Source organism: Mauremys mutica, chromosome 9, assembly GCF_020497125.1.
Source record: "Mauremys mutica isolate MM-2020 ecotype Southern chromosome 9, ASM2049712v1, whole genome shotgun sequence".
Taxonomy (NCBI): domain Eukaryota; kingdom Metazoa; phylum Chordata; order Testudines; family Geoemydidae; genus Mauremys; species Mauremys mutica.
This window is the reverse complement of record NC_059080.1, coordinates 27,857,322-27,883,626: the sequence shown is the minus strand read 5'-3', so window position 1 is coordinate 27,883,626 and position 26,305 is coordinate 27,857,322. Positions and strand designations below refer to the sequence as shown.

Genomic DNA, 26,305 nt, shown 5'->3' with positions numbered 1-26,305 from the left:
GTTTCTACCACCTGCAATCCTGTTACTTGGGGAGGTGAGAGTGCAATTACTTTTGTTGCTCTGCATGCACAGGTATGTGTCCTAGTATCTAGTGCTATTTCCTACACCCATAGTCCCTTACTAGATTTAATAATTGCTTTCTCAAAAAGATGGTGTATTGTGAAAACCTGCTGATTTTCTCTTTCCTACCCCCATCATCTTAGTTTTTTCCTATGGAGGCTATGATTTGGTGCATAATCTGTTCTCTTTTCCTCATACTAAAACAGATCATGATGTAATAACTTTTTGTTCAAACTAGATCACTGTTATATATAACAATTTTTGCAATAATTTGAAATATGAAATATTTTTTGGGTCAGGTTTTTCTTGTGAGGAAAATAATTGGTCCTGATGCTGGGCAGCTTTATGCAATGAAAGTGTTGAAAAAAGCTTCTCTAAAAGGTAAGTGTGTTTTCTTTATAATGGTCTTGGAAAATACTTTTGTTGTTTCCTGTGTTGAAGTCAGTATTGTAAATATTTTTGTATTAAATAGCCCTCTGTCTTAAACAAGCTGTTCTTTCAGTGAAGTCAATCCTTTCTTTGACATCAGTTTTTTATTAATCTTTTTGAGGCCATGCCTTAAGAATTATTTCAAACCTGTCCAGATAACTTAAATTTTTTTTTCATATTAACCTTCTGTAAGTCCATTTAGCATTTTTTATTACAACAAGAGAATTACAGAGAAACAGTTTTCCTGTATTTTCCATGGTTCTCATTTGGTCAAAACTTCATTTGTCAAGTTTTGAGTCAATCTTGCTTTATTATGGAAAGCAAAGTAAGCCAAATTATAAGGTATTTCTGTCTTTAGAAGACACTTCACTGGACTCTACTTCACTGTGGGTTACATTTGGGCATGAGGTGTTACTGGTAGAAAATCCAAAATATAATCTTAATAGACAATACGTATTCACAGGGGGCAGAATCCAGAAGTTGAAGTTCGCTGAAGCTCCCCCCCCCAAAAAAAACCTACCTAGCCTTCCCCAATTTTTTTACTATTTTTTAAAAGAAACTTGCTAGATCACAAAATATAGCTGGATTTGTTGCGGAATTTAGAAAAAAATAAAATATATAGAGGTAGGAGGGGAAAATGTAATATCTCAAAATAAAAAGAAATGATTTAAAGGGTAAATAAAGATTATTTTATATTTTTCTGGAAATTTAGAACTTATTTTTACTGCTTCCCATCCTACCTTCACCTTACTGAAATAGAGAATTATTTATTACTATTCTGCTTTTTTGCAGTACGAGATAGAGTTCGTACAAAGATGGAGAGAGATATATTAGTAGAAGTAAATCATCCATTTATCGTCAAACTGCACTATGGTTGGTATTTTTGTTCTGTTGCCTATATATTTTTGGCAGGATTAGCTGTTAAGGGCATTAGTCATCTCTTTCTTAATAGTTGGAGTGCATTTGCTCTAAAACCTAGCTTTCATTAAGCACATCAAATGTAATCTTATTCTGCCTTACTTTTGTTAACAGTTACTGTAAGCAGGTACAGATAATGTGAAAGCTAGGCATAGATGACTAGAAATTTTTACCTTCCAGTATGTAACTAAGGACAATAAGGAAAACAGATTAGTTGGGGGAAAAAAAGTGACATTAACAGATAAACATCAATCCAACCTATCTGAAGCATTAACCTCTGCAGAGTTTAACAGAACCAGTATTCCTGCCTTGAGAGGTTTGAATATACCTCACTTATGTAAACATTCCTTTTATAATTACTGAGTATACCTCAGTTTTCACTATTGTGGCCTACATCTCACTCTGTGTCAAAGTATCTGCCCAGTCCATTCTGTATTGACAGCCTGTGCATCGTGTAGAGGCTTGTCATTTAGGCCTTTTGTCTCTGAGTTTTCTTCTGTAAGATTTGAACACATGTTGAGATGAATTGCAAACCTCTCAGGGATATATTTCTCATATGTACGTGCTTATCTGTTCCAATGTAGTTCAGATCAGGATAGTGCTTTTCCCAAGAGGCTAAAGAGTACGTTAAAATGTACCACTAAGTTTAAAATGTAATTACTTGACTTTTAATGGGCAGTGCAAGGAGTTGGAGTAAGAGGCTTCTTGTGCTTCTCCCATTCACTGGATGTATATATGAGCAAGTCACACAGAATCTTATCCCTTGTTTATTTTTCAATCTTTATGCCATTGCCACGGGGTCCACTTACTGATCGTGGCTCCTTCTCGTGGCTGTCCTGGGGATTAGCTCTGCCCTTCTCTGGCGGTGTCCCTACCAGTCATCCTTTCTCACCTTGTAGGCCCCTCTTCCTCCAGGAACCACAGCCTCTTCTTCATGACTTGGTGCTTAATTAGTTGGTTGGGTCTGCCTGGCCTAATTCAACCTTCTCAGAGCCAATATGAGGAATACAACACCCCATCACAGCCATATAACACGTTCATAATTTTTGCATGCATGTACTAGTATTAAGCTCCCCAGAGACTTTTGACAAATTTTGCAAACTGTCCCACAGATTTTTTTCTTTTAAAAAATCAATTTTTAAAACCAATACTTTGCAATAATTTAGGTACAATAACATTTGGCCAATATAAAAACTGGGACTGGCACACCAGTCGGCGTGGTGGAGCGTGGATTATTTGTTTGAATTCCTAATCTCTTAATTTTTCAAATTGTTATGTTAGGTCCTAACAACTTGTGGCAAATTTTATTATAGTAGAATCTCATTAATTCCCATATTAATAATTAAAAACATAATTATTGTACAAATATTGGGGTCTCCCCATGTTTAGCAATAGAATGGCAGTGCTGTAGTAAGATCTCTTGTCACAAAGACTTTGCAGTATATTCGTAGTGGTCACTTTTTTCAAACTTCCCTGCACAAAATATTAACAACATTAATAAAACTAAATTACATTTCTCAAATAAATGAATATTATACATTTTGGTGCAGTATTCGTGTGGTGGTAATTATTCAGGTTAGTTCACAAATTTCACTAGTTCATATGAATCTGTCATGCCTAATTGAATTACCTCAGTTCAGAAGTAACTGTGCTCTATTACACAAAAATAAGTCTTAGAATGCCTGAGTATTGTCTAATTTCACCATTGTCATATAAAACTATCCATTAAGTTTTGTGATGTTTTAAAATCAGCCTTTCAGACCGAAGGAAAGCTATATTTAATATTGGATTTTCTCAGGGGAGGAGATGTATTCACACGCTTATCCAAAGAGGTAAGTACCTACATTTTAACTGAATACAATAGTAACATTTTTTTCAAAGAAGCACAGAAATTAGAGCTGGAAAATGTCATCCTTGTCTAACCCCCTGCGAATATGGGGTTGTTCCTTATGTCTTTTTCTCTAATTTTTGACCCATTCATTTTTAGGAACTCAGTTGAACTTTCATTTATATATATGTCTCCATCCCTTGGGACAATGTTCCATAGCTTAAGAAACCTCGGTGTCAGATTTTTATTGATAATTGGTCTAAAATTTCTTTTCTGTACCTCCCCATACCAAATTCTCTAATCTAAAAGTGGTCTTGTTGCATAGAGACCTAACTGAGGTAAATCAGGTTTATATAATAAAGAACAGAGGTGTAATTAGAGCCTGATGTCAGTTTACCTGCCCCTGAGAGTCTGTTGAAGCATTTTAGTGTTTAGTTTATTGAATCTGGAATATTTTTTTCTAGGTAAAATACTTTTTTCAATTTTGGAGAAATCACAACCTTGATTGACAGCTCACTATTGTTTGTTTGGGGAGGGATGTTAATTGTGCTGCTCTGATGATATGTCTTTAAATCTGTCTGTCTGAAATTGCATGCGGACTATAATGATATTTGTAATATTTCAAGCTAAGAAATATTTCTGTTTTTCAAAACTTTTCTGTAAAAATTCTAGGTGTTGAATTAAACTTTTGAAAATCTCTTCATAATGAGTTTTTAGTGCTTCATAAATTTCACAGGTCAAGATTTTAAATCTGCTTCCATATGATCTTAAGACATTCCTTTTGATAATGTCTAACAGAGGACATTGTCTAAAATTGGGCAAAGGAGCTGGCTGACTGACTTCGCTGATGTGAAATAGATTGTCAGTAGTAGTTTCAAATTAGCATTCTTTATCTTTAAGAACCAATGAGTTGGATTTTCTCAGTGCATCTGTTTCCGAAAGTCAAGCTACGTATTGGGGATGGGGCAGGGAACTAAGTGAGCTTACCTAGTATATGCCCTAAAATTACACTGAACTCCTTTTATTAGCTTGCAATATTGATCTCTCAGTATTTCACAACTAAACTCAATGTAAATATCCTGTGGCTGTGCTATGAAAATATTGAGAGAGTTGTCTATTTCTAGGAGTCAGCAGACCTGTTAAGAATTAATGAGGCATAAAGCTGGAAAGTGGTCAATCTCTACTTCCATTTGATCTGAGATGTCTCCCTTAAGAAATCTCAGTATAATAGGAAATGAGTTCAGGTCTTGTAATAGTACAGCTAGAATTTACTGATCCTCAAAAATAGATGCTTAAATGAAGGGTGAAAATCTGTCTGTAAAAATATTGGCTGGGTATCTGAAAAAGGCATAAATCTCTCTTTTAGGAGTAAAGAAATAAGCAATAATTTGGAGGTCACTTATTACTCAAATTTATTTTTGGTTTTCAACGAACTTCAGATTGTTTCTAAAGTACCATGATTTTTTAAAACATTTCATTTTGTATCTTAAAAGGCACCTGAGATGTTTTCTATAAAGAAAACACAATAGTTTTAAAAATAACTGTTTTCTATTGCAATACCACATGGCAATGGAAAGTGAATGACCCATGCTGATTGAGGGGGGACCGGTTCCTAGGGCCACTTGAAACCATCCCACACATGGATTATCAGGCATATCCGAAATTGTTTTTGAATGTTTAGCTGTTGATGAGATATTTAAAGTGTTAATTTGGGACTTTTTCGGCTGCAATGCAGAAAATGGCTGATATCCATCCAATAAAGCACTTTTACTGCAGCTTTCACTTCAGAAATAAAACAATGCAATTTGTTGACTTTTACCACATTTCATTTGTGGGAAAAATCATATTTAAAATGAAGTTGTGCAATATTGTTAGGTTGCAAAGTAATAATTAGAATAATTGTATTTGGAGATTTGGAAACTTCCTTTGTATCTTTGGACTGTAATAGTCATTTTTGTTCATTGTACTTGATTCTTAATTAAAAAATAGGAGAGAGAACTGTAGCTTTCTTTGTGGGCACTATAAAAGAACTTAAGCCTTTTATTTCTGTTGCATAAAACATTGACATGACATAAACTACAGTAATACCTGTGTGCTGTGCAAATTAGGAATAGTAATCTTGAGCAGAGCTGTTCAGCAATAAGAGTACATCTTGTATTTACAGTTCCAAACACTGATATATATTATTAAGCTTAATCAACACTGTTTATACAAGACTAACTAGTCCTATATAAGGAGACTAAATGAATAAAGTTTCTACACTCCTTCACACTCTCAGTGATTTCAGCAAATGGAGAATAGTTCATCTTGGAATATAATTTGAGGTTTTAAAGACCTAAAAAAATACAAAATCTAAGAATATAGATCTCCAAAATGCTTGAAGTTATTACTGGTTATGTTATAGTTTCCTCAGATAATGACTGTCTGTGTAGCCGTATGGTACCAGCATGTTAAATCAAAATAGTAAAGTAATATGTATGCCATAACACTAAGTGAAGAAAGGTAGTGAAAGGAAGAGCAAGTAGTGAGAGCAGAAGGGAGAACTCACTCTGTTTCTGAGGGCAAATATATTTTTCTCAAACCTGGTGAGGCCCCAGGTCAACCAGCTAGCGTACATGGTATTGTATATAGGTAAAGCAATGCCTTATCTGTACCCCACATATGTGACTGGTTGTTCCTTATTTTATGTGAATGAATCCCTCAATCTCCTTGTCTAGGCACTACTAACCTCCCCTGGTGTAACATTTGGCTAGGTACAATTGAATATATGTTCAAGTCTCCTGGGTTATATGTGGCATTTAGAGCATGAATTTCTTGTCTAATAGGCCAAGTTGCACAAAACGAGCAGAGATGATCCCATTACCTCCTCCACCCTATCCCTTGTGATGTAGTGGAGAATCATGGCCATTGAAATAGTTCTCCCTCAGACTGATTTCTGTCTGTGCAGAGACTGTCTAAATGGTTTATATTTTGTATGTATACCTATTACAGAACTACCAAAGCATTTGAAAATGATATATCGAGAGAGAGAGAGAGAGAAAGGGAAGCTGGAGGAAGACAGACACAGAGACACACATATATTTGTGTGTGTGTATATGTATATATGTGTGAGAGAGCTTTTTTCTACAATCAGTAAGGCTACAAACTTGTTTTTAAATGAAAGCTGAGATTCTCACGTAATCACCTGACCCCAGGAGCCAGGGCTTTGAGAAGAACAGTAAATACCATGAGACTTAAAATCATGAGTTGGCAACACTGCTGCTGTGATTTTTGAAGGAGTTAAATACTTGAAAGTCTTAGAATGTATTGAAGCAGGTCTAGAATAAGGAGAGTGAATAATCTCTTGGCTGCCAGAGAACATCTCTACTTCTGTTGCACTGGGGAGGGGCGAATAAGTAGAGACTGTGCCCAAACATCCTTGGCTCTTTTACATGAAAAGCCATAGTGATAAGGGAGAGAGGCAGGCAAACTAAAGAAGAAAATTCCTGGATCTAGTTTTTTTCCCATTGACAAAATACAACCATCAAAATGTAAAGATGTGCTGTTGCTGTTTAACCCAACCTTGTAGCAAAATGTTCAACCCCTCCACCCTCCAGAAAAAGGGAGCAGAAAAGGTTTGAATGCATCTCTGTTCATGTAAATGATGTGCAGATTCTGTCCATTCTTCAACCTCATTCACCTCAGTAAAGTATGAATTTAACTTTAGGAACGGGCAGTTCCTTTTTTAGAAGGAAACTTACTGTATATACTTGTTCATAAGCTAGCAGAGATAGAACGGAAGAGGCGGGGCCAGAGAGTCTCCGCTTCTGGCCACACTGCTCTCCCTCCAGCCTCTGAAGCAGCTGCAGCTCTGGGACTGTCAGGCTGCAGCCGTGCTGCTCGGCTCCATCCCCTCACTTTGTTTACTTAAGTTTACTTCCATGCCTGTGGATGCTCGAGGTAAACAAATCATCTCAGCCTGCCAGTGGCTTTTCCTGATGGCCCGGGAGCCAGTTTGCTGACTCCTGAATTATAGGGTTGGCTTATGAACGGGTCATAAAATTTTTCTATTTTTACTTATCCATCTTGGGGGGGCCAGCTTATAAATTAACCGGCTTAGGATCGAGTATATACAGTAATAATAATAATAAAAAGTCTTAATAGTGTTAACATCACTCAGTTGAAAACTATAAAATGGGAATATAAAATTTTAAGGTTACAATTACACATCCTGTATATTTTGTACTGTTGTAAGCAATAGTATATCAAACTACATGTTAAACTGGAAAAACAGGAATAGGAAGTGCTCTGTATAGGGCATTGTGGCTGAATGAACACTGGTAAACCAGCAAGTCAGATACAAAACTTAACTTTCCTTTAACTATGCTACCTTACAGTTGCAATAACATTTAGTTTTACTTTAAATTCTGCAAGAGCTGGATTGTGAGAAACACTATAAAATAATTTCAGGGTTAGATATACAGAAAACTTCATAGTCGATAGTTTATTGTTGCATATCACCTGTATTAAGTGACATTGTCTTCTGAGAATTTGTGAAATGTAGTAGTTATGAGAAATATTTGAATTTAGGGAAGCAGAAGAATTACCTGTTTTTAGATTGCAGTATTAGAAACTGACAAGATCTGAAGGTAAATCTATACAGTTCTTATTAGGTTATGTTTACAGAGGAAGATGTGAAATTCTACCTCGCAGAACTGGCCCTTGCTTTGGATCATCTACACAGCTTGGGGATTGTATACAGGGATCTGAAGCCAGAAAAGTAAAGTAAAATTTATTTTATCCACTATTACACGTATTTTGTTTAATTATTTCTTTTCATTTTCATTATACGTCTCTATAATTATATAAAATGGAGTAAAAGATGTTTTTATAAGCTATAGTATTGGGTTTAATAGTTAAATATATGCATTGATTGAAATATAATGTACAGCATTATTAAATTAAAGATTGGGAGATTGGTTCAGATCTGTCTTTAGCTACTATGTTTAAAATGTCTTATATAAATATTCCTGTTACGTGTATTGGTGAATGTGAATTTTAATTTTCAGCATTTTGCTTGATGAAGCAGGACATATCAAGTTAACAGGTAGGTAAAATTTAATAGTATAGCTCTTAAATATTTTAATGAAATTAGGTATTTTATGGTGGAGTTCCATATAATTTCTTGTATAACAATCTTGATATACCAGTACTTAATTTAACAGTTGTTTAAATTAACGGATATAGCCCTAGATCAGGAGTCAGCAGCCTTTCAGAAGTGGTGTGCCGAGTCTTCATTTATTCACTCTAATTTAAGGTTTCACGTGCCAGCAATACATTTTAACATTTTGTAGAAGATCTTTTTCTATGTCTATAATATATAACTAAACTATTGTTGTATGTAAAGTAAATAAGGTTTAAAAAATGTTTTAAGAAGCTTCATTTAAAATTAAATTAAAATGCAGAGCCCCCGAGACCGGTAGCCAGGACCCGGGCAGTGTGAGTGCCACTGAAAATCAGCTTGTGTGCTGCCTTTGGCACTCCTGCCATAGGTTGGCTACCCCTGCCCTAGATTATGCAATCTGATCTACACTAGGAGACTATTATGCCTGTGCATAATCCCATTGAAGTTAGTGTGACTCCACATGAGTGAGATCTGCCCATGTGGATTAGATGGCAGAATTGGAGCCATCGTATTTGTGTTAAACTAAAAATAAAAACCAAAAACCACTGAAAAGTTTAATTTCTGTGGGTAAAGTGGTTTTAGAAATTGTTTATAAACTTCATTTTTAAAAATAAGGTAAATAAATTCAGATGACACTTCATCAATAACAAAAATAAATTACTGTTTAGATTATAGCAAGGTTGTGATTATAAAATGTCTCTTTATCTGAAGATCAACAGCTAATGCGATTGAGCAAGGCAGAGGTTCAGTAAAGCTGAAATGTCAATATGCTGACTTGGTCGTTTAAGAAAAGAAAGAAAGATTTAGTGCAGTCATGTTCTTTTAAAAAAAAATATAAAATGTGATTTCAGAAATTATAGTCTAATCAGTTTAAAAAGAAAGGTGCAGAAAAATTCTGTATTACAAGAAAAAGTGATGCTATTTTCTTTTAGAAAACCAACAAGACTTGCATTATAAACATTTGGATATGTAGAAAGTGTTCTGAACTAGTTTATTCTTAAATTATATTACCATATTAAAATTACCACTTAGATTATATCATAAAGTCCACTATATGCTGTGCTGTATAAATACTAACAGCCATTAGAACCACCTTGCAAGATTAAAAAGAAATTCATTATTTAAACTCTCATCCATTTAGTGCAATGTATATACACAATAGTTTTACTTGTAATCTTTTATTCTTTCTGATAGAACTTTTAGCCAAATGGGCTTTGCTTAGATCACAGAATTACTGGATATTCATTATTTAAAAGGATGTGTTTTTGTTTCAGACTTGCTTTAGACTCTTAGGCAACATCGGGGATTTGAATCCCTATACAATATTATTGATTTCTGAATACCATTCTCTTGGACTCCTTCAGCTTCTGAGCGGTTTTCTCTCTCGCTTTCTGCTTCTCTTGAAATGCCAAAAATCTAAATTGAGGGATTTAATTTAGATTAACTGCTCCTTCCAGACCACATTTAAACACCTTAGCCATTTGGGGCTTTCACACTGCAGGGACTAGTGGAAAGGTGGGGTCGGGAGGGTGGGGGGTAGTGGGAAGATCAGGGTTACAGGGTTATATTGTTTTGTAGGGTACACCAGTACTTAAATTCAGTTTCAACTTGGGTCCAAAGGAAAATAATTATTGTAATTCTTTGAGGCTTTTCTTTTCCATCAGCATTTGGAAGCTGCTTGTAAGGCAGCTTTTTGAATTAACAAGCACTTATAAAATTCCATTTTCCTTCTTACAGTGGAAAGGAGAACTGAGAGGTGTACTTGATATAAACAAGTCTGACTTTGACAAGTTTATGTATATCTGGAGTAGTAAAACCCGGTGTAGATAGTGGTAGGTCAACAGAAGAATTCTTCTTTTGACCTAGCTGCTGCCTCTCAGGGAGGTAAATTACCTATTTGCTGATGGGAGAATCTCTCCTGTCAGCGGAGGTAGCGTCTACACTGGAGTGTCCACACTGCAGTGGTGTAACTGTGCCGCTGTAGCGTTTTAAGTATAGAAATACCTTAAGTCTGATTTTTACATAAGCTATTTTCAGTAAGATAAGGCCATGTCTACACCAGCAGTTATGTCGGCAAGACTTTTGTCGCTCAGTGGTGTGAAAAAAACACCCCTTTTGAGTGACGTAAGTTTTGCCTATATAAGTGTCCATATGCACAGCGCTGTGTCGGTGGGAGACACTCTTCTACCGACATAGCTGCCAACACTCGTTAGGCTGGTTTCATTATGTTGTCGGGAGAGCTCTCTCCCCTTGACATATTGTGACTACACGAGAGCTCTTACAGCGGCACGTCTGTATTGGTACAGCTGTGCTGCTGCAAGCTTGAAAGTGTAGACATGGCCTTGGTACTTGGTGTTTTCTATGATGAAACATTCTTCTTTAAATCTAGTTTTTCCATCCTATAAAGCAAGCAGCAAAGTCTCAGCAAATAAGAAAAATAAAAGCAGAACCTTTCATAATTTTAAGATTCTAGATATGTAAAGTTTTAAATACCTAATTGCAGATGTACTTAGCAACAGTAGTGGTCGCTAAGACTTTCCGTTAACTTTCAAATGTTCCTGGCACTGTACAATCGATTGTGTAATGTACTATTTAACTTTCATTCTCCAATGAGCTTTAGGATAACTATTTCTTTACTCATGAACAGTCTTTGGTTGTTTGAATCCAAAATATAAAATTATTGTATAAAATGCTGTTTTTAAAGTTCTTTACTAGATATATCTTTGTAATGCTGTTGTTCTAGACTTCGGACTCAGCAAAGAATCAGTAGATCAAGAAAAGAAGGCCTACTCTTTCTGTGGTACTGTAGAATACATGGCACCTGAAGTAGTAAACAGGCGAGGCCACAACCAGAGTGCCGATTGGTGGTCATTTGGTGTTCTTATGGTACTGTATGATTAATTGCATAATGTTGTTTGCAGTCAAATACTCTGCATGCCTCCACAGAGTAATGTTAAATTTATTTAGAATAAACTTGCCTAAGCCGAATTAGGACAACTTTAGGTTAAGGGGAAGTCCTGGGAGAAGCTGGTAACTAGATTATACTGAAGAAACAATAGTTTTGAAATAAGTTGAACCTTGACTTGTTTATACCTTTAAGGAAATGCATACTTCTAAGGCAGGGATTGGCAACCTTTGACACGCGGCTCTCCAGGGTAAGCACCCTGGTGGGCCGGTTTGTTTACCTGCCACATCGGCTGGTTCAGCTGATCGCAGCTTCTACTGGCCGTGGTTTGCTGTCCCCGGCCAATGGGAGCTGTGGGAGGCAGCGTGGGCTGAGGGATGTGCTGGGCGCCACTTCCCGCCGCCCCATGGGCCTGGAGCGGCGAACTGCGGCTAGTGGGAGCCGCGATCGGCCGAACCTGCGGATGCGGCAGGTAAACAAACCGGCCCCGCCAGGGTGCTTACCCGGGAGAGCCGTGTGCCTGCCGATCCCTGCTCTAAGGATCATTGACATATATGTGACTTTGTAGCAGTCCAGAACAATTTTATTCAGTCACTTTCCTAGGTTGTTGTTAGACTTCAGTTTGAATGTTTCTTTGACACATTGCTTAGTATTTACATTAGAAAAAAAAACCAAAAAACCAGAGTTTGGCAAAGCATTCCTTTAAAAAATGTTTGTAACAACAAGCCTGTTGAATGAACATCATGGAAAAGTGGAATACACCAGTAATATTAATATTTGTGCTGTTGCGGACAGTAAATTGTTACACCATTAGCATTTGTACTGAGGAAGAAAAATAAAGGCAAACACATTTTTTGGCTACTTTTTTGTAGTGTAGCAGTACATGACTTCAGGGAGAATTCCATTTGATTCCTCAAGTAGCTTTTGAATTATGGTCCATGAACCACCATTAGTCTGCAAAACCCTCCAAGGTTTTTATCCCATCTACAGTTGATATTGATTGTCATGTAAATTGCCTTCAAAGAGAAAATGTTTAACTTTTTTGGATATTTTAAAAATTAAAATTAGTATGTATTTGCTAATCACCCTGAAGACTTCTCAGGTCTTAGTGTGTGTAGTACAAGTGGAATACCATGTTAATTAAAATCTTGTAAGAGTACTTTTAAAATAACTAACCACTTGATATTGATTAAACATTTGTTCTTTTCAGTTTGAAATGCTTACTGGTACACTACCATTTCAAGGTAAAGATCGAAATGAAACTATGAATATGATACTAAAGTAAGTATTTTTCTTTTTTTAATAGAATTACCCTTGTTTTTTGAAAGTAACAGAAAATGTAGCTATAAATATTATGCTTTAGCTAGTGTATTATAGTTTTCTCACTTTCAGGATGTGAAATTATAAAATGTCAAACACAAAAGTAAGAATTTGATCACAAACAATGTAGATACTGGAGAATATCTCCAAGGCTTAAAACTGAAAAAAATAAGTGTGTGTATAAAGTTAGTATTAAAAATAGGGCAGTAAAGTACACTAGAGTTATTTACCAACCACCTCTCTATACGCTGTTTGTCTTTGTTACAACATAGGTTGTTTTGTTTTTATATAAGCTATTTTATACAGATTGTATATGCTATTCTCTCTGTGTACATACGTGTGTATACACACACTTTCTGTATAAAATAGTTTAATCCATGTTGTAAAAACGGTAAGACAAGTGTACAGTGGTGATTGGTAAACAAGTCCTAACTGTACTCTTTTGCCACTCTTTAATTGAGGAAGCAAGAATTTATTGCTTTTGTGAGTAGTCAGAGGGGTATCCTGCAGCTCAAATGGTTAGACTTCTAGGACCTTCTGAGGGGGATGGGTGCTAAAGAAAAGGGGTTTTAGTCCTGACTCTCTGGCAGGAGGGAGTGTCTGTCATTAATGTATAGCAGCATTGATACAGAAGATTGATTAGTTCACCACCTATTTCAGAATTTGTAGCATAATGAATATGCACATGTATAACATAATGTTACATTTCTGCCTAGAAATTTCAGACTGAACTAGACACTGCGATTATTTAAAAAAAATGGTTCAAATCGCTTAAGTTGTTTTAAATTTAGTAATTGTTCTTACAAAATAATCTCCATGAAGTTGACCCCATTGGCTTTCTCTAATGACTTTATGATCTAATTCTTGAGGCTTTTTATGAGTGGAGGAATAAAAAGGTGACTTGTGGGGTTGTTTGGGTGTGTAGATTACAAGGGTGTTTTGTCTATTTCCAAATGCCTTCAAAAGTTGGTTCTGATAGGAAGGGATGAATACTTCCTTTTTGTCATATGTCAGCATGTTTGGATAGATCTCCTCAAGGATACACAACTTTAAGTACTTTATGCAGCTTTAGTTTGAAGCAGCCTGTTTGTTGAAAACCACTATACCACACTGTGTGCTTTTTTTCCTAGAAGTTTCTTGAACAGGTAGTTATTTTAATATTCAATTTGAAATCTCGTTCACACAATTTCCCTGCCTTTGTGACACACATTGACAGATCTGATGGCAGAGTTTCTTACCCTTAGTTTAATGAGCCCATCTAGAGTGTTTTTAGCAAAACATGCTTTTGAAGTAATCATTTCTCCATTCTCTTTCTCCAGAGCAAAGCTTGGAATGCCACAGTTCCTTAGCCCTGAAGCGCAAAGTCTTCTAAGGATGTTGTTTAAAAGGAACCCATCAAACAGATTAGGTAACGTGATCTTGTTTTGGTTGGTTCTTTTTGACCTGGATCTTGAAGTAAAACCATCTACAGCATAACTTGTGAACAATTTAATTGTTAGGACTGTTCAATGAAGCTTCACTTATCAGTTCTTGGTTATTCAACAGACTTCATTTTCACATATTTTCTTGAGTTTGCAGTATGTTTATTCTGGGTTTGGCTCACCTGAGTAAATGACAGAGGAAGATAGGCTGAAGATGACTTTCTTGGAGAAGTCATTCATCTAGATTCTGGATGCAGCTTTCTACAGAGCTCCAGTTCACTTAAGCAGCTGCCATGCAGTCTATAAGGGAAGCTTTCGTGTATCTGAATTGGCTCTTGCCAACTGCTTGGATACACCAAATAAATTGAATTTTCAGGAATTGTAACCAGTTGACCTTCTCTTAGTCACCCAAAAGATTCTGTGCACTGAATCTGTATTCCAGCCAATTGCAATAGGATGTGCATCATAGCCTTAGTGTTTTACCAAACTGTTTTACCACATATTGTGCTGATTTCCCTCAGCAGTGTAGCCCATACTGCTAGTCTGACAATGTCAGCAAGCCATCATTCAGGAAAAAAGTAGCCTTTCTCTTATTTTAGCTCCCTCAATATGTCTTTTTGTGGCTTAGTATACTGTCCCATTTTCCTGTTTTTTGCTGGCAGCCCTCCACATGTGCATGGAACAGTGGCTTATCAGACCATCCAAAAGGCTGTAATTCTGGAGTAAAAACTAGATATTAAGGTGCCAAACAAAAAATCAGGAAGCAGATTAGAAAACGCTGTTATACTCCCCCAAGCATCGTCTCCAATTACTTGTTTGGAGATTTAATATTAAATTAGTTAGTGGTTTGCAGGGAAGTACTCCTGATTCTTTGTAAACTGCTAGATGTAAAGATGCCCTGTGAGTAGGGCTCCTTTATATATTCAAAGAAGCAAACAAGGCACAAGTTCACTTTTTTCCTTTTTCCAGGCTTTTCTTCAACATGTGTGAATTAGACTAGCTATATGCCAGTCTGTTCTCAGTCAAATATCTTGCTTGGAAACTCTAACTTTAGGCAGTATTCCATGAATAAGTGATTCCATGCAATTTTCCAAGAAACCAAGTGACTAACTTTTAATGCAATTTTGTATAGAGATTTTTATACTGAAGCTGGTTTTAATTTAGTCACTTTTGTTCCCTATAATTACAGGAGCTGGTTCAGATGGAGTTGAAGAAATCAAGAGACATCCTTTTTTTTCAACAGTTGATTGGAATGTAAGTACAAAACAGTTTAATTTCATAGCCATTTTTAGTTTTGCTACATTTGCAACATTTCTGTAAATTGCAAGATAATTAAACAGGATATACTAGACAAATGAGACTTCTGACTATTGTATTCTGAGACTGTATTTCTCCTCATTGCTGTACAGCATTGAGGGTCTCACTAAAATTTTAAAACATGCATTAACATTTTTAATAGTAATTAGAATTGCAACATTCTAAATCCTAAAATCGTAAATAAACTCCTTCAAAATGACTAAGAGGGGAGAGGTACAGAAATTCGTGTGTTGTGTGTGTGTCATTGTAAGCTCAAAGTAGGTGTCTGTGTTTAAGAAACTGGATTCTTTTGAATAACAGTGTTTGTCAGGGCTGTGCATGCACACTGTGCCTCCTTGTGTGAAGCCATAAAAGGCAACGTGGCCACAGTTCTCCCTCAGTTCCCTACTGCTGCCTGTGGCAGCAGGGCTGAACCCAGTGGGTGTCCAACTCACAACATTCACTGAATGTCAAACTCATCCTTTTCCCAACTAGTTTGGTGAAGAGAATTGATCTTCACCTTTTTTATCTCGTTTTCTTTAATTTGGATATTCCAATAAAAGACATCTCTCTTCTCATCCCCCACCCCTTCACCCCCCTGGTACAGCAGGGATGAGGTGCTTCATAGCAGTTTGGTATCTAAATAGCCGTGTTTCATCCCCTGCCTCTCTGACCATAGCTTCATCCCCTCACTGGCTGACATAGATATTGCATCTTCTGCCTAGGGGACAGCCATACCCCAGACAGGTGTTGTGTGCTGATTGCTTTCCTCCAAAACCCACAAGTTCAGGGAGAGACAGTTCTAGTTACATCTGCTTGAGCAATCCATGCAGGTCATTTCAGACCTAGAGGAAACAATCACCGTCAAGATGGAGGTTCAAGTCTGCCTTGGCCAGCACTCCGTCATGTAGATGGATGCCTCTATTTCCTGGGATCAGGTAGAGATAGAAAGGCAGGGAAGAAGACATTGTTGAAACTGGGGCTAGCAAGTTTAGCATCACAGCCAACACCTGTGCCATTCTGACAGAAAGAGAGAAGCTGAGGCATAATTTCATACGGAGCATAAATGCATCTCCAGACAATACTTGGGGCCATTCCACAAGGACTGAAACCATCACTTCTCCATGGATGGAAGCTCTAAGTCCTTCACCTTTGTGGAAACAGCATAGGGTACAGGACCCCAGTACTTGTGTTGATGCCCACAACCAGACCAGGTTATGCCCATGCAGAACCCCCTATATCTCTTACTTCTGAGTGTTGACTGATACCTTCCCTGGCCCTCTTCAGAGAGCTTATTATAGAGCTTACTACAAACATACATGGCCTTGTTATTTTGTCTAGGAGCCATAGAAGAGAAATTGCAGGAATACAGGGAATGAGGCTTCTACTCTTGATATTTCCTTATCCTGAAGAAAAGAGGTCTTAGTCATATCCTACACTTGAAAAAAAAATCACATTTCGCTGACTCAGTTTCCTCATCACTCTGCAGCATTTTTTGGGCTTGGGTCTGAATCCTCTAGAGGTGTCCGGGGAACCCTTCTGCTGCAGCTCAGGGCTTGATTTCTTAACCAGAGAGCCCCTCTCTATCCAGGTCAGCTTGCTTTGACTTGTTTGGTCCTACAGCTAAACTGAGCTCCTTGCTATGCAAGCATGCTCATCTCTTCCCTTCTCCTGTCCAAAACTTCCAGTGTGGTTCTGAGTCATCTTCCTGTGACCTATCCAGTCTCTGTGGTTTTTAAAGGCTAGCATCAAAACCTTGATTCTTTGTCCTGTTTTTGGGGACTTTCCACTTTCCAAACACAAGCCCCCTCCAGAGGGGTAGGGAAAAACTGGTTGTCTTGGGCTCCAGCTAATCCATTGTCCCAAGATGCTTCTATCAGAATATGCAGTCACTGAGTCTCTAATGACCTCCCTTTTGTACCTGGTATGGGAGGGATGTGATACAGGCCTTGTCAGCAAAGGTGGAATCCACCTACTCAGAACACATTTATACCCTGTGAACAATTACTCCTCTGCCCTGAGTTCTTCCTTGTGGCTGGTCTCCTTATGCTGCGGTTACTGTCCCATTTGCCCTCTTAGGCTAGTAAAGACTCCACAACGTGCTCTCTTGCCTCAGTAATTCTCCTCCTTGGGGGTCAGTTAATTACTAAACATAGCCCAACCAATCCATAACCAAAAGTCCCCAAAACTAGGTCATTTATCACCCCAGTGCATAGAATCCTTAAAACTCCACACTGTCTAGTCCATCGACAGTGCACATACTATACTCTGGCATCTTCTACCACACCTGGGGTTTTCTTTGGTTTTCTCCTGTCCTCCTGCCATGACAGCCCCTTGAACTGGAGCATAACCCAGCTCTTCCCAGCAGGTTCCCCCTCCCCTGCCTCTTTGCTGGGAGATCATCCTCACCAGGAGAGCATCCATTGGTCCCCCGTTCAGTAACTCTCAGGCAGGGAAGCAGGTAGGCCCTTCCACTGTTCCCCTGGTGCTTAGTCCACTGGTTCCCGCTTTTCAGCATGGAAATGTCAGAGGGATAGCCCCTCTGCTGCTCCCATGCCTCAGCCTTCTGTGGCTCTCAGCTCTGGCTATCCGGCTTGGAAGTCAGACAGCAACTCTCTGCTGCTCTCATGCCTTCAGCCTTTCCAGGAACCTTCTATAGCTTTCTTCATGGACCTCCTTCCTTTCTGATTCTTCGATAGCCCCAGATGCTGCCCCGCTCTCATAATTGGCCAAACTGGGAGCTCCTCCTATGATATAGGGGAGCTTGACATGCTTCATTTGAAGGAGCTAGCCACCCACTCTCATCTTCTCCCTTGCACTTGTTAATATCTCGCTCTCCTCTGGCTCTTCCCTTCATAATACAATCGTGTTTTAGACTCACATCTTTTTTTTTTTTTTAAAGCCCCATCCTTGACCCCACTTGCCTCTATAGCTATCATTCTATCTCCTTTTCCCCTTTTATCTCTAAGCTCATTGAATGAAGTGTTTGCAATTGCTGTCTGGAGTGCCTGTCCAATTCCATGCAAGGCCCTTTCTAATCTGGCTTCCATTCCTGGTACTCCTCTTGCCAAAGTCTCTAATGAACTTTTCCTTGCCCAAGCTCAGAACTAGTACTCCATCCTCATCGACTTGTCAACCATGCTCTTCTTGAAATTTTGGCTGTCTGTGACTGTCCTCTCCTGGTTCTCCTCCTCACCTTCCCTTTCAGCTTTCTGTGTGGGTTCCACAGGGCTCTCTCCTTGGTCCTTATCTCTTCTCTTTTTCTACATGTTATCTGGGTAATCTCATTTGCACAAATCAAACTACGCTTTCCATGCTGCTGACTTGTGTATCTATCTCTTTGCTCCAGATCTTTCTCAGTTTGTCCAGACTAAAACTTCTGCCTCTTTCTGGCGTATCCTTGTGGATGTCTAGCTGTCAGACCAAGCTCAACGTGACTAAAACAGAGCTTTTAATCTCTGCCACCAAAACCCTCCCTGATGCCTTCTTTCTTGATTTCTGTGGACAATGCCACTCTTCTTGCCTGTCTCACAGACCCATAATATCAGCATCCTCTTCGATTTGGACCTCTCTAAGTCCTCACATTCAGGCTTTGTCTAAATCTTGACCGATTCTTTCTGCATAACATCTCTAAAATACAGCCTTTTAAATCATTGTTGGATCTTTTTCTAAAAGGATATGCTCTAGGTCAAACAAGAATTAATGCAAGGAAGTCCTAAAGGCCTGTTGTACAGGAGGTCTGACTAGATGATCACAGTGGTCCCTTCTGGCCTTATCTGTGAATTGGTCCAATCCATCCACACAGCTAAATTCTCATCTCACATCTCAATTACTGTAATATCCTTTTCTCTGGCCTTCACAAATGAAATCTTGCCCTGCTCGTAATTTATTCAGAATGCTGCTGCAAAGAACGTTCTCCTAACCTGATGACTTGATCACATCACCCCCGCCTTCCCTGCCTTTTTGCATCCCTCTACTGGCTCCCCCTTCTCCGTTCCATCAAACATAAGCTGCTTGTCTTCACTTTTCAAGGCTCTTCACGGCCTGTCTTAACGCTACCTGTCCTCTCCCATTCGCTACCAAGATGACGACTGCCATCTCCAATCAGCCCATGTGGCCAACTTCCATTGCCCACTTGTTGAATTTTCAAACTAGCTCCTTTCTTCTTTCTCCCATGCTTCCCTTTATGCTTGGAAGGAGCGTCCTTGAACCGTGAAACATTATTGTCCTTCAAATTCCTCCTTAAAACTCTCCTTTGCTGTGATGCCTACAAAAATCTTAACAGGTGGGCAGCTGGTGTGCTGAGACCACTGCCTATTATGCTGACCAATCTTATCTTATTTCCCTGTGTACTCACCTGTCTCTGCCTGTCTGGTAGGTGCTATTGGAATACAAATATTAAATAAAGAAAACAAATCCTATTTTTATGTACCTAGTAATAGGAAAATATATTGATACAGTAGCAAGAGGATTTATAAGGAACTGAGATTTCTAAGGGAGCAGTATCTAGAACAGTTTTCAACCTGTGGTCTGCAGACAACTGGGGATCCACAGATTTTCTGATTTCCAAAGCGGTCTGAACCTCCATTCAGAATTTGAAAGTTGAAGTTGAAAACCACTGAGAAAATTGCACTTTTACCTGAAAGTTTTGTACCTGCTTTTTTACAGGGTGCACTTTGAGTATTTGACTGCACTTAGTGTATAATCAGTTCTGGTTTGGTAATGGTCACTTCCACTTCCTGTCTTATGCACTGCTCTGGGTGAGCTCATGCATATTTTCCCCAAGTCCTGTGATAGTGGGCCTGGGATGACTTCTCTTCAGTGGATATTCCTGCACACAAGGACAGGGAGCCGTGGGAGTCTGGTGATGGTCAGGGAGTACCACCTGGCCAGGGTAGAGGCAGAAAGCCCCTACAAGCCACACAGCCTTTCAAAAGCCTTGACATACAAGGATGAAAACAGAGATGGTGAATGAGCCTCCTTTTTCTCTTCCTAAACCCTGAATAGGGCTGAGGAGTACTTGTTTGGGGTAATGCTTTACTCCTGTACTGCACATCAGGACAGAGGATAATGAGGAGCTGCCATTCCTCACTTTCCCTTAAGGGACCTAGGAAAGACCTGGAGTATTGGTTTGAGAGGGTAAATCCCCTCATCCCGTAAGGCAGGAAGAACAAGACACTAGGGAGAATCTCCTGCCCTAGGGAGCTAGAATGGGAAAGTATGGGATGGATCCTCTCTCCCTCCTCTTGGGATTGGAGTGGTTTGGAGAACCTGGCTCCTTCTGCAATAGCCTGAAACTGGGATCCAGTTCCGGTATTTGGGGAATACACCACTGTCTGCCCATTTCCTTTTGAGGTAAGGATGAGTTAGTGGGGGCAATTGTATGCTGTTGCCTACTTAATAAGCTGGAAGGGGAGAGGCCTGGTGGGTAAGGAGCGGGGGCAAGCTTTGGTATATTTCTTGTGGCTTTCTGACTCTCTATTCCCTTTTAAGGCCCTTCAAAGCAGGAGAGCAGAAAAACCTGAATAAATCTTTTTTAAAAAGGATCAACAATACGTTTGTGTTTTGTGCCTGCTATTTTGTAGTGTGCTCTTTCAGAAAGCGAAATCTTTTGAAAATAGATGAAAAACATTCTATTTGCGTTCCTTTTAGTTTAGCAAAATATATATAATATCTGTAAAGTAATTCTGAATTTTAGTTAAACTTCTTTTGTGGCTTTTCTGTTCCAGAAACTGTTCAGAAGAGAAATTCAGCCCCCGTTTAAACCTGCTTCTGGTAAGCCAGAAGATACCTTCTGTTTTGATCCAGAATTCACAGCAAAAACCCCAAAAGGTAATGCATATATTTAGAAAATAACGAGTTAATATGATGAACTCATTGTATGGGGAGGACTAAATTACATTGTTGTTTGATACCTGGGGGCTAGAGCTATAAAATTTAGAGCCATTGATCTTGGGAGTTGGCAGAAAGATGAAAGGCAGAATATATATCAATCACAGTAAAATCAACTGTGGCATTAGTGTCATTTAGTGGATAGTGTTTTACTCTTGTCTCAATTTTACTCCCCTTCTCCATTTTTTTATCCCTATTTTCTCCAGTGGTGGATTGACTTAAAATTGTAGAAAGGGGCTTGAAATCCAAATCTCCCTCCTCTCTCCCAAGTGACTCATAATTTCCCCCACCTAGCTTCATTTCCTTATCCTTTACAAACCATCCTTACCTCAGTGCAGGCCCCAGAGAGGAGCATTCTTAGGCCGTGAATCATCTCCCATTCATCCCCTCCTAGCTGCTGGAGAGAGAAACTGCAGAGAGTGGTTTTTTTTTTTCTTTGCCGTCTTCTCTAAGGGTACGTCTTCACTACCCGCCGTATCGGCGGGTAGCAATTGATTTCTCGGGGATCGATATATCGCGTCTCATCTAGACGCGATATATCGATCCCGGAACGCACTCCTGTTGACTCCGTAACTCCACCAACCCGAACGGCGGTAGCGGAGTCGACATGGGGAGCCACAGACATCGATCCTGTGCTGTGAGGACGGTAGGTAAATTGATATAAGATACTTCGACTTCAGCTACGTTATTCACGTAGCTGAAGTTGCGTATCTTATATCGATTTTCCCCCGTAGTGTAGACCTGCCCTAAGTGGGTAAGGTGAGGGGAAATTTGAGCAGCAATGCATTTTTCTTCTGTTCCGTTTTGACAAATTAGTATTAGAGGGTAAGAGTTGCCAGATAGTCATGGAGAGAAAGAACTGTTCTTTTTTTAAGTGATTGATATCCAGCTAATGGGATTGTATTTAGTAGTAGACCTTGAATATTTCTGCTAATTAGCATTGAAAAATTAGCACTGAAATTATTATCAGTTCTGTTGTAATTTCAAAATTAGTACCTCATTGTAATGAGTTAGGGCAGTTCACCCTCATGAAGGTATTGTACCAGCCTGTCTATAGATCAGGAAGACAACAGTACAATGTTTTATTTGGTTTCACATTAGAAGAGATTATTTTTCTAACGGTAAGAGCTGGGAACCATTTTTATATTAAAAGTCTTGATTCTGCAGAATCTGTGCCTGTCACTGGGACTAAGTTAATACAGTTGTTGGAGCTGATCTGTCCTAAGTCTCAGACATTGCTTGTGAGCCTAGATATGTTAATACATAGCTCTCCACATCTTGTCAAAAGTGAAGTGAAGATGACTCTGACATCCTAGTCCCTTGTGAATGTTTGAGTATATTTCAGGATCACAATCCTCTACAGCTGGAAATAATTTGGCTCAGTAAAGTTTTTGATGGATTTACTTTTCTTTTGGCCAGTCAAATTTGAATTTAGGTGAAATCCAGGTTTAGAGATGAGGGATTTTTCCATGTCAGTATTGAGGTACAATGGTAAAATGGTATATGTTAATGCAGTGGTCTCCAACCTTTTCATCTGGCGGGTGCTAGACGAAGGACCGTGGTGGCTGTCGAGCATCTGCCGAATTTCTGCAGCATTTTGGCGGCGACGCCTCTCGATGACGCTGCTTGTCCGCGGCAAAGGTGTCATCGAGAGGCATCACCGCTGAAATACTGCAGAAATTCGGCGGCATTTCGGCGGATGCTCAACCACCGGCCAGGACGCGGGCGCATTGGGCACCGTGTTGGGGACCCCTGTGTTAATGTTTTGCCTGACTTGAGCTAGTGCTATCAAATCAATTTTATTAGTGCTTCAAGTAAACTTGTGTAAATATCTTTCGTGAAGTCATCTTTTAAATACAAAATTACCACACAGTGAAATGGTTTTGTTCTAATGTTCAGTCACTCAATTAAGGCTTATCATTTCTGTTCAACAATTACTATGTTCATTTAAGGGTCCTGTTTATAAATCTCCCCTTGACGGTTTCACCTGGACTTTAAAACCAGATATCTGGTTTGTTGGCCATGTGACGTATTATCAGCAGTTTGTTTTCCAACATAGCTCTTAAGTTTACATACGTATGTTAAAATACCTCTGGGCCAAATTGTGCTTTATTTGTGTTTACACAGAGTACAGTGAAGTAGAAGTTGCACACAGTGTACATTGGGGAAGATCAGGGCTCTCGTGACTTTTGAAACATATCGCTACATTCTTCAAGTATTGTGTCCATGGATCCCTGTACTTCTGCCATGCCCACATCTATGGTTCTTCAGTTGAAACTTCTAGCTAGCAGTGCCCTCATATGCGCCCTTTTTGACTCCACATACTTGAGCTCGCTGCTGTGAATGAAACCGTGGCACCAATCTTCAGTTCTTTGTGAATAGTCATAGATAGGGTTTTTTTTGGGGGGGGGGGAAATAGATGAAATTACATGTATTCTAGTTTATGCAACATCTTGAGGTCTTGTAGTTTTTTGGGGGAAAAAAAAGGCAGGCGCGGGGGGCAGGCATCTATTTTATATAGCATGTGATACTGTTAAAATAAGTAAAAGTGAGAATATAAGTGAAAGGTGATATATTGGCACCCCGACTACATCTTGTAGTTCAGAACCAGTTCAACTTTCTTGTATTTTCCTCAAAATACTTTTGAGAACATCCCTATGGTAAACGCACAGAATATCTTAGCTTGAATATACTGAAGTAACAGAATACTCTTCAGATTCTAATTAAACCATGTGTATTTAACAATTAGATTCTCCAGGAGTTCCACCTAGTGCTAACGCGCATCAGCTGTTCAAAGGATTTAGCTTTGTTGCAACTACTGCCATAGAAGATCATAAAATTTCACCCCTCACCAATATATTGCCAATAGTACAGGTAAAATTTATTTTTCTTGGTTTAGATATTTCTTAACTGAAATGCCAAAGTTGATGTGTGTTTTGATAGTTAACCTCCATTCTCCTCTGCTGGAAAGACCCGTACATCAGCACAGCAGCACCAAAACACTTATAATATACATAAACATTATGTGCAGCAACTTAAACTAATCCATTTTCAAAAATTAAGTTGAATGTCTCTTTAAATGCAAATTTCAAAAGGAAAAAACTGCAAAGTAAAGAAAAATGTGCTGCTTGAGAAAGTAAAAATCATGTTTTGTTAAAATACAGTTTATTGTTTTAAAATGCAGTTTATATTTGTTTAAAGCAACTTCATGGAAACAGTGCACAGTTCACTGATGTGTATGAGCTGAAGGAGGATATTGGTGTTGGCTCCTACTCTGTTTGCAAGAGATGTGTGCACATAGCTACCAATATGGAGTTTGCCGTGAAGGTACTTGGTGTAAATTCTCTTTTGGTATTAGAATAGTTACTCCACAGTCATGTATCTTTTTAATGTACTAGTAAGTAAAGAGACCTTTTTTTTTTTAAAACACCTAATTTTTCAGTCAGCGTAATGTTGTATGTACTTTGAGAAGTGAGAGAGTAAATTTTTTCCGTTCAGCTAAATTTTGTATTTTCTTTTACCATTATTTCTTGTTAGAGGAAAGGTTGCCATCAAACTTATGGAGCAATATATCAATTATTTGAAACCTAATTATGTTGGCTTTGAAATTACTTCAATTATCACATTTCATTAGACTGAATAGAAATATTGTTAAATGTTTCCCTTTTCCTTTTTTATTTGCCCTTACAATAAGAGTACAACAAAGGTGAGATCAGTGGGCTCTTTAGGTGGGGAAGTGGGCAGGAGAGAAGTAGAAGTATTTAGGATAGTCTGATTAAATTCACTAATATCTTCAAATTAGAGCAATTTTCAATATATGCTAGAACTTGTTTTGTAACTATTAACCTCAAGCTTTAAGCGAATAGGCTGGATAATGTGTCACTCATAACTACTAAGGATGAAGCATGAAAGTAAAAAGAGCAATAATGTGTGAATTTTATAGTCAAAACTGCTGTCTTGCTTAGTTTGAAAATTCTTGTTACGTGAAGCTTTTGTGGTCTCTTATCCAAAATCCAGTATTTTCATCCATTTTGCCTTTGAGGAAATACTTCATTTAACATTGAGCCCTTTTCCACCATTTATTTCACAGATAATTGACAAAAGTAAGAGAGATCCCTCAGAAGAAATTGAGATTTTGATGCGCTATGGACAACACCCTAATATTATTACTTTAAAAGATGTATGTACTCTTTTTAAATTTTACAATTCTTACCACAAGGCAGTCAAACAGTAAATAAAATAATGATTGAGTAGGAGTAGGATCCCATGTTTTGCATTTCCAGTAAAATATGCTGGAAACAATACTTATAGTTTTTTTTAAAAAAAAAGGTAAAATATTTTAAATATGTCATATACTGTTACTTATACATTATATCTTAAATTTTTGCAAAGGTGCTAGGTTTTGGGAGACTCAAAATGTTTTTGGCCTTTGCTAATTAATTTATTATTAAATTCCTAAATGATTCTGGGCTTTAAAGGTGACCTGCAAAGAAAAGAAAATTCTGCACTTTATTGCTTTTATTTCCACTTTCTCTCCCATTTGAAATTTAGATCTTGTTTATCATGTTTCTACTGGAAGATTCTGTGGACAGCTAGAGAGCTAGTAGAATTATGATACCATAATTAATTAATGGAACTTGTGCATGTGAGAGGGAATGGGATTTTTACTAATAATTTCTTGGTTTTTGTTTAATGTTGATTTAACTCAAAATGCCTAACAGTTAAGATCTACTTGTGAAAGAGTCAACACTTTCACACTTTAAAATGATGGCTCAGGCCTTGCCTACACTACAGGGGAAATTCGATCTAAGCTACGCAATTTGAGTTACATGAATAGCGTAATGCAAATGACGTGGCTTAGATCTATGCAATGTTGATGGGAGACAGTCTCCTGTTGACTCCCCCAATCTTCTTGATCCGGTGGAGTACAGGAGTCAACGGGAGAGCGATCTGTGGTAGATTTAGCGGGTCTTCACTAGATCCGCTAAATCGACTGCCTATATATCGTTCACCACTTGTTGATCCCCAGATAAGTGTAGACAAGCCTTCTGTAGCCCTCTGGCATTCCAAAG

The 26,305-nt window shown here is 38.3% G+C and overlaps 1 protein-coding gene across 4 annotated transcripts in view; it reads left to right on the top strand.

Moving 5' to 3' along the window:
* Nucleotides 1-26,305, top strand: part of RPS6KA6 (ribosomal protein S6 kinase A6) — an 81,585-nt gene that overhangs the window by 32,861 nt on the left and 22,419 nt on the right. For 3 of the 4 annotated variants that reach the window (XM_045030415.1, XM_045030416.1, XM_045030419.1), the window contains 13 exons: nt 360-441; nt 1,282-1,362; nt 3,160-3,239; nt 7,888-7,994; nt 8,284-8,321; nt 11,143-11,285; nt 12,515-12,585; nt 13,944-14,032; nt 15,235-15,299; nt 21,071-21,173; nt 23,983-24,107; nt 24,435-24,560; nt 25,324-25,413. In XM_045030415.1, the coding sequence (XP_044886350.1) occupies nt 360-441; nt 1,282-1,362; nt 3,160-3,239; nt 7,888-7,994; nt 8,284-8,321; nt 11,143-11,285; nt 12,515-12,585; nt 13,944-14,032; nt 15,235-15,299; nt 21,071-21,173; nt 23,983-24,107; nt 24,435-24,560; nt 25,324-25,413 (1,200 nt within the window). The remainder of the gene's footprint in view (nt 1-359; nt 442-1,281; nt 1,363-3,159; nt 3,240-7,887; nt 7,995-8,283; nt 8,322-11,142; nt 11,286-12,514; nt 12,586-13,943; nt 14,033-15,234; nt 15,300-21,070; nt 21,174-23,982; nt 24,108-24,434; nt 24,561-25,323; nt 25,414-26,305) is intronic. The other variant, XM_045030418.1, reaches the window with a different exon arrangement.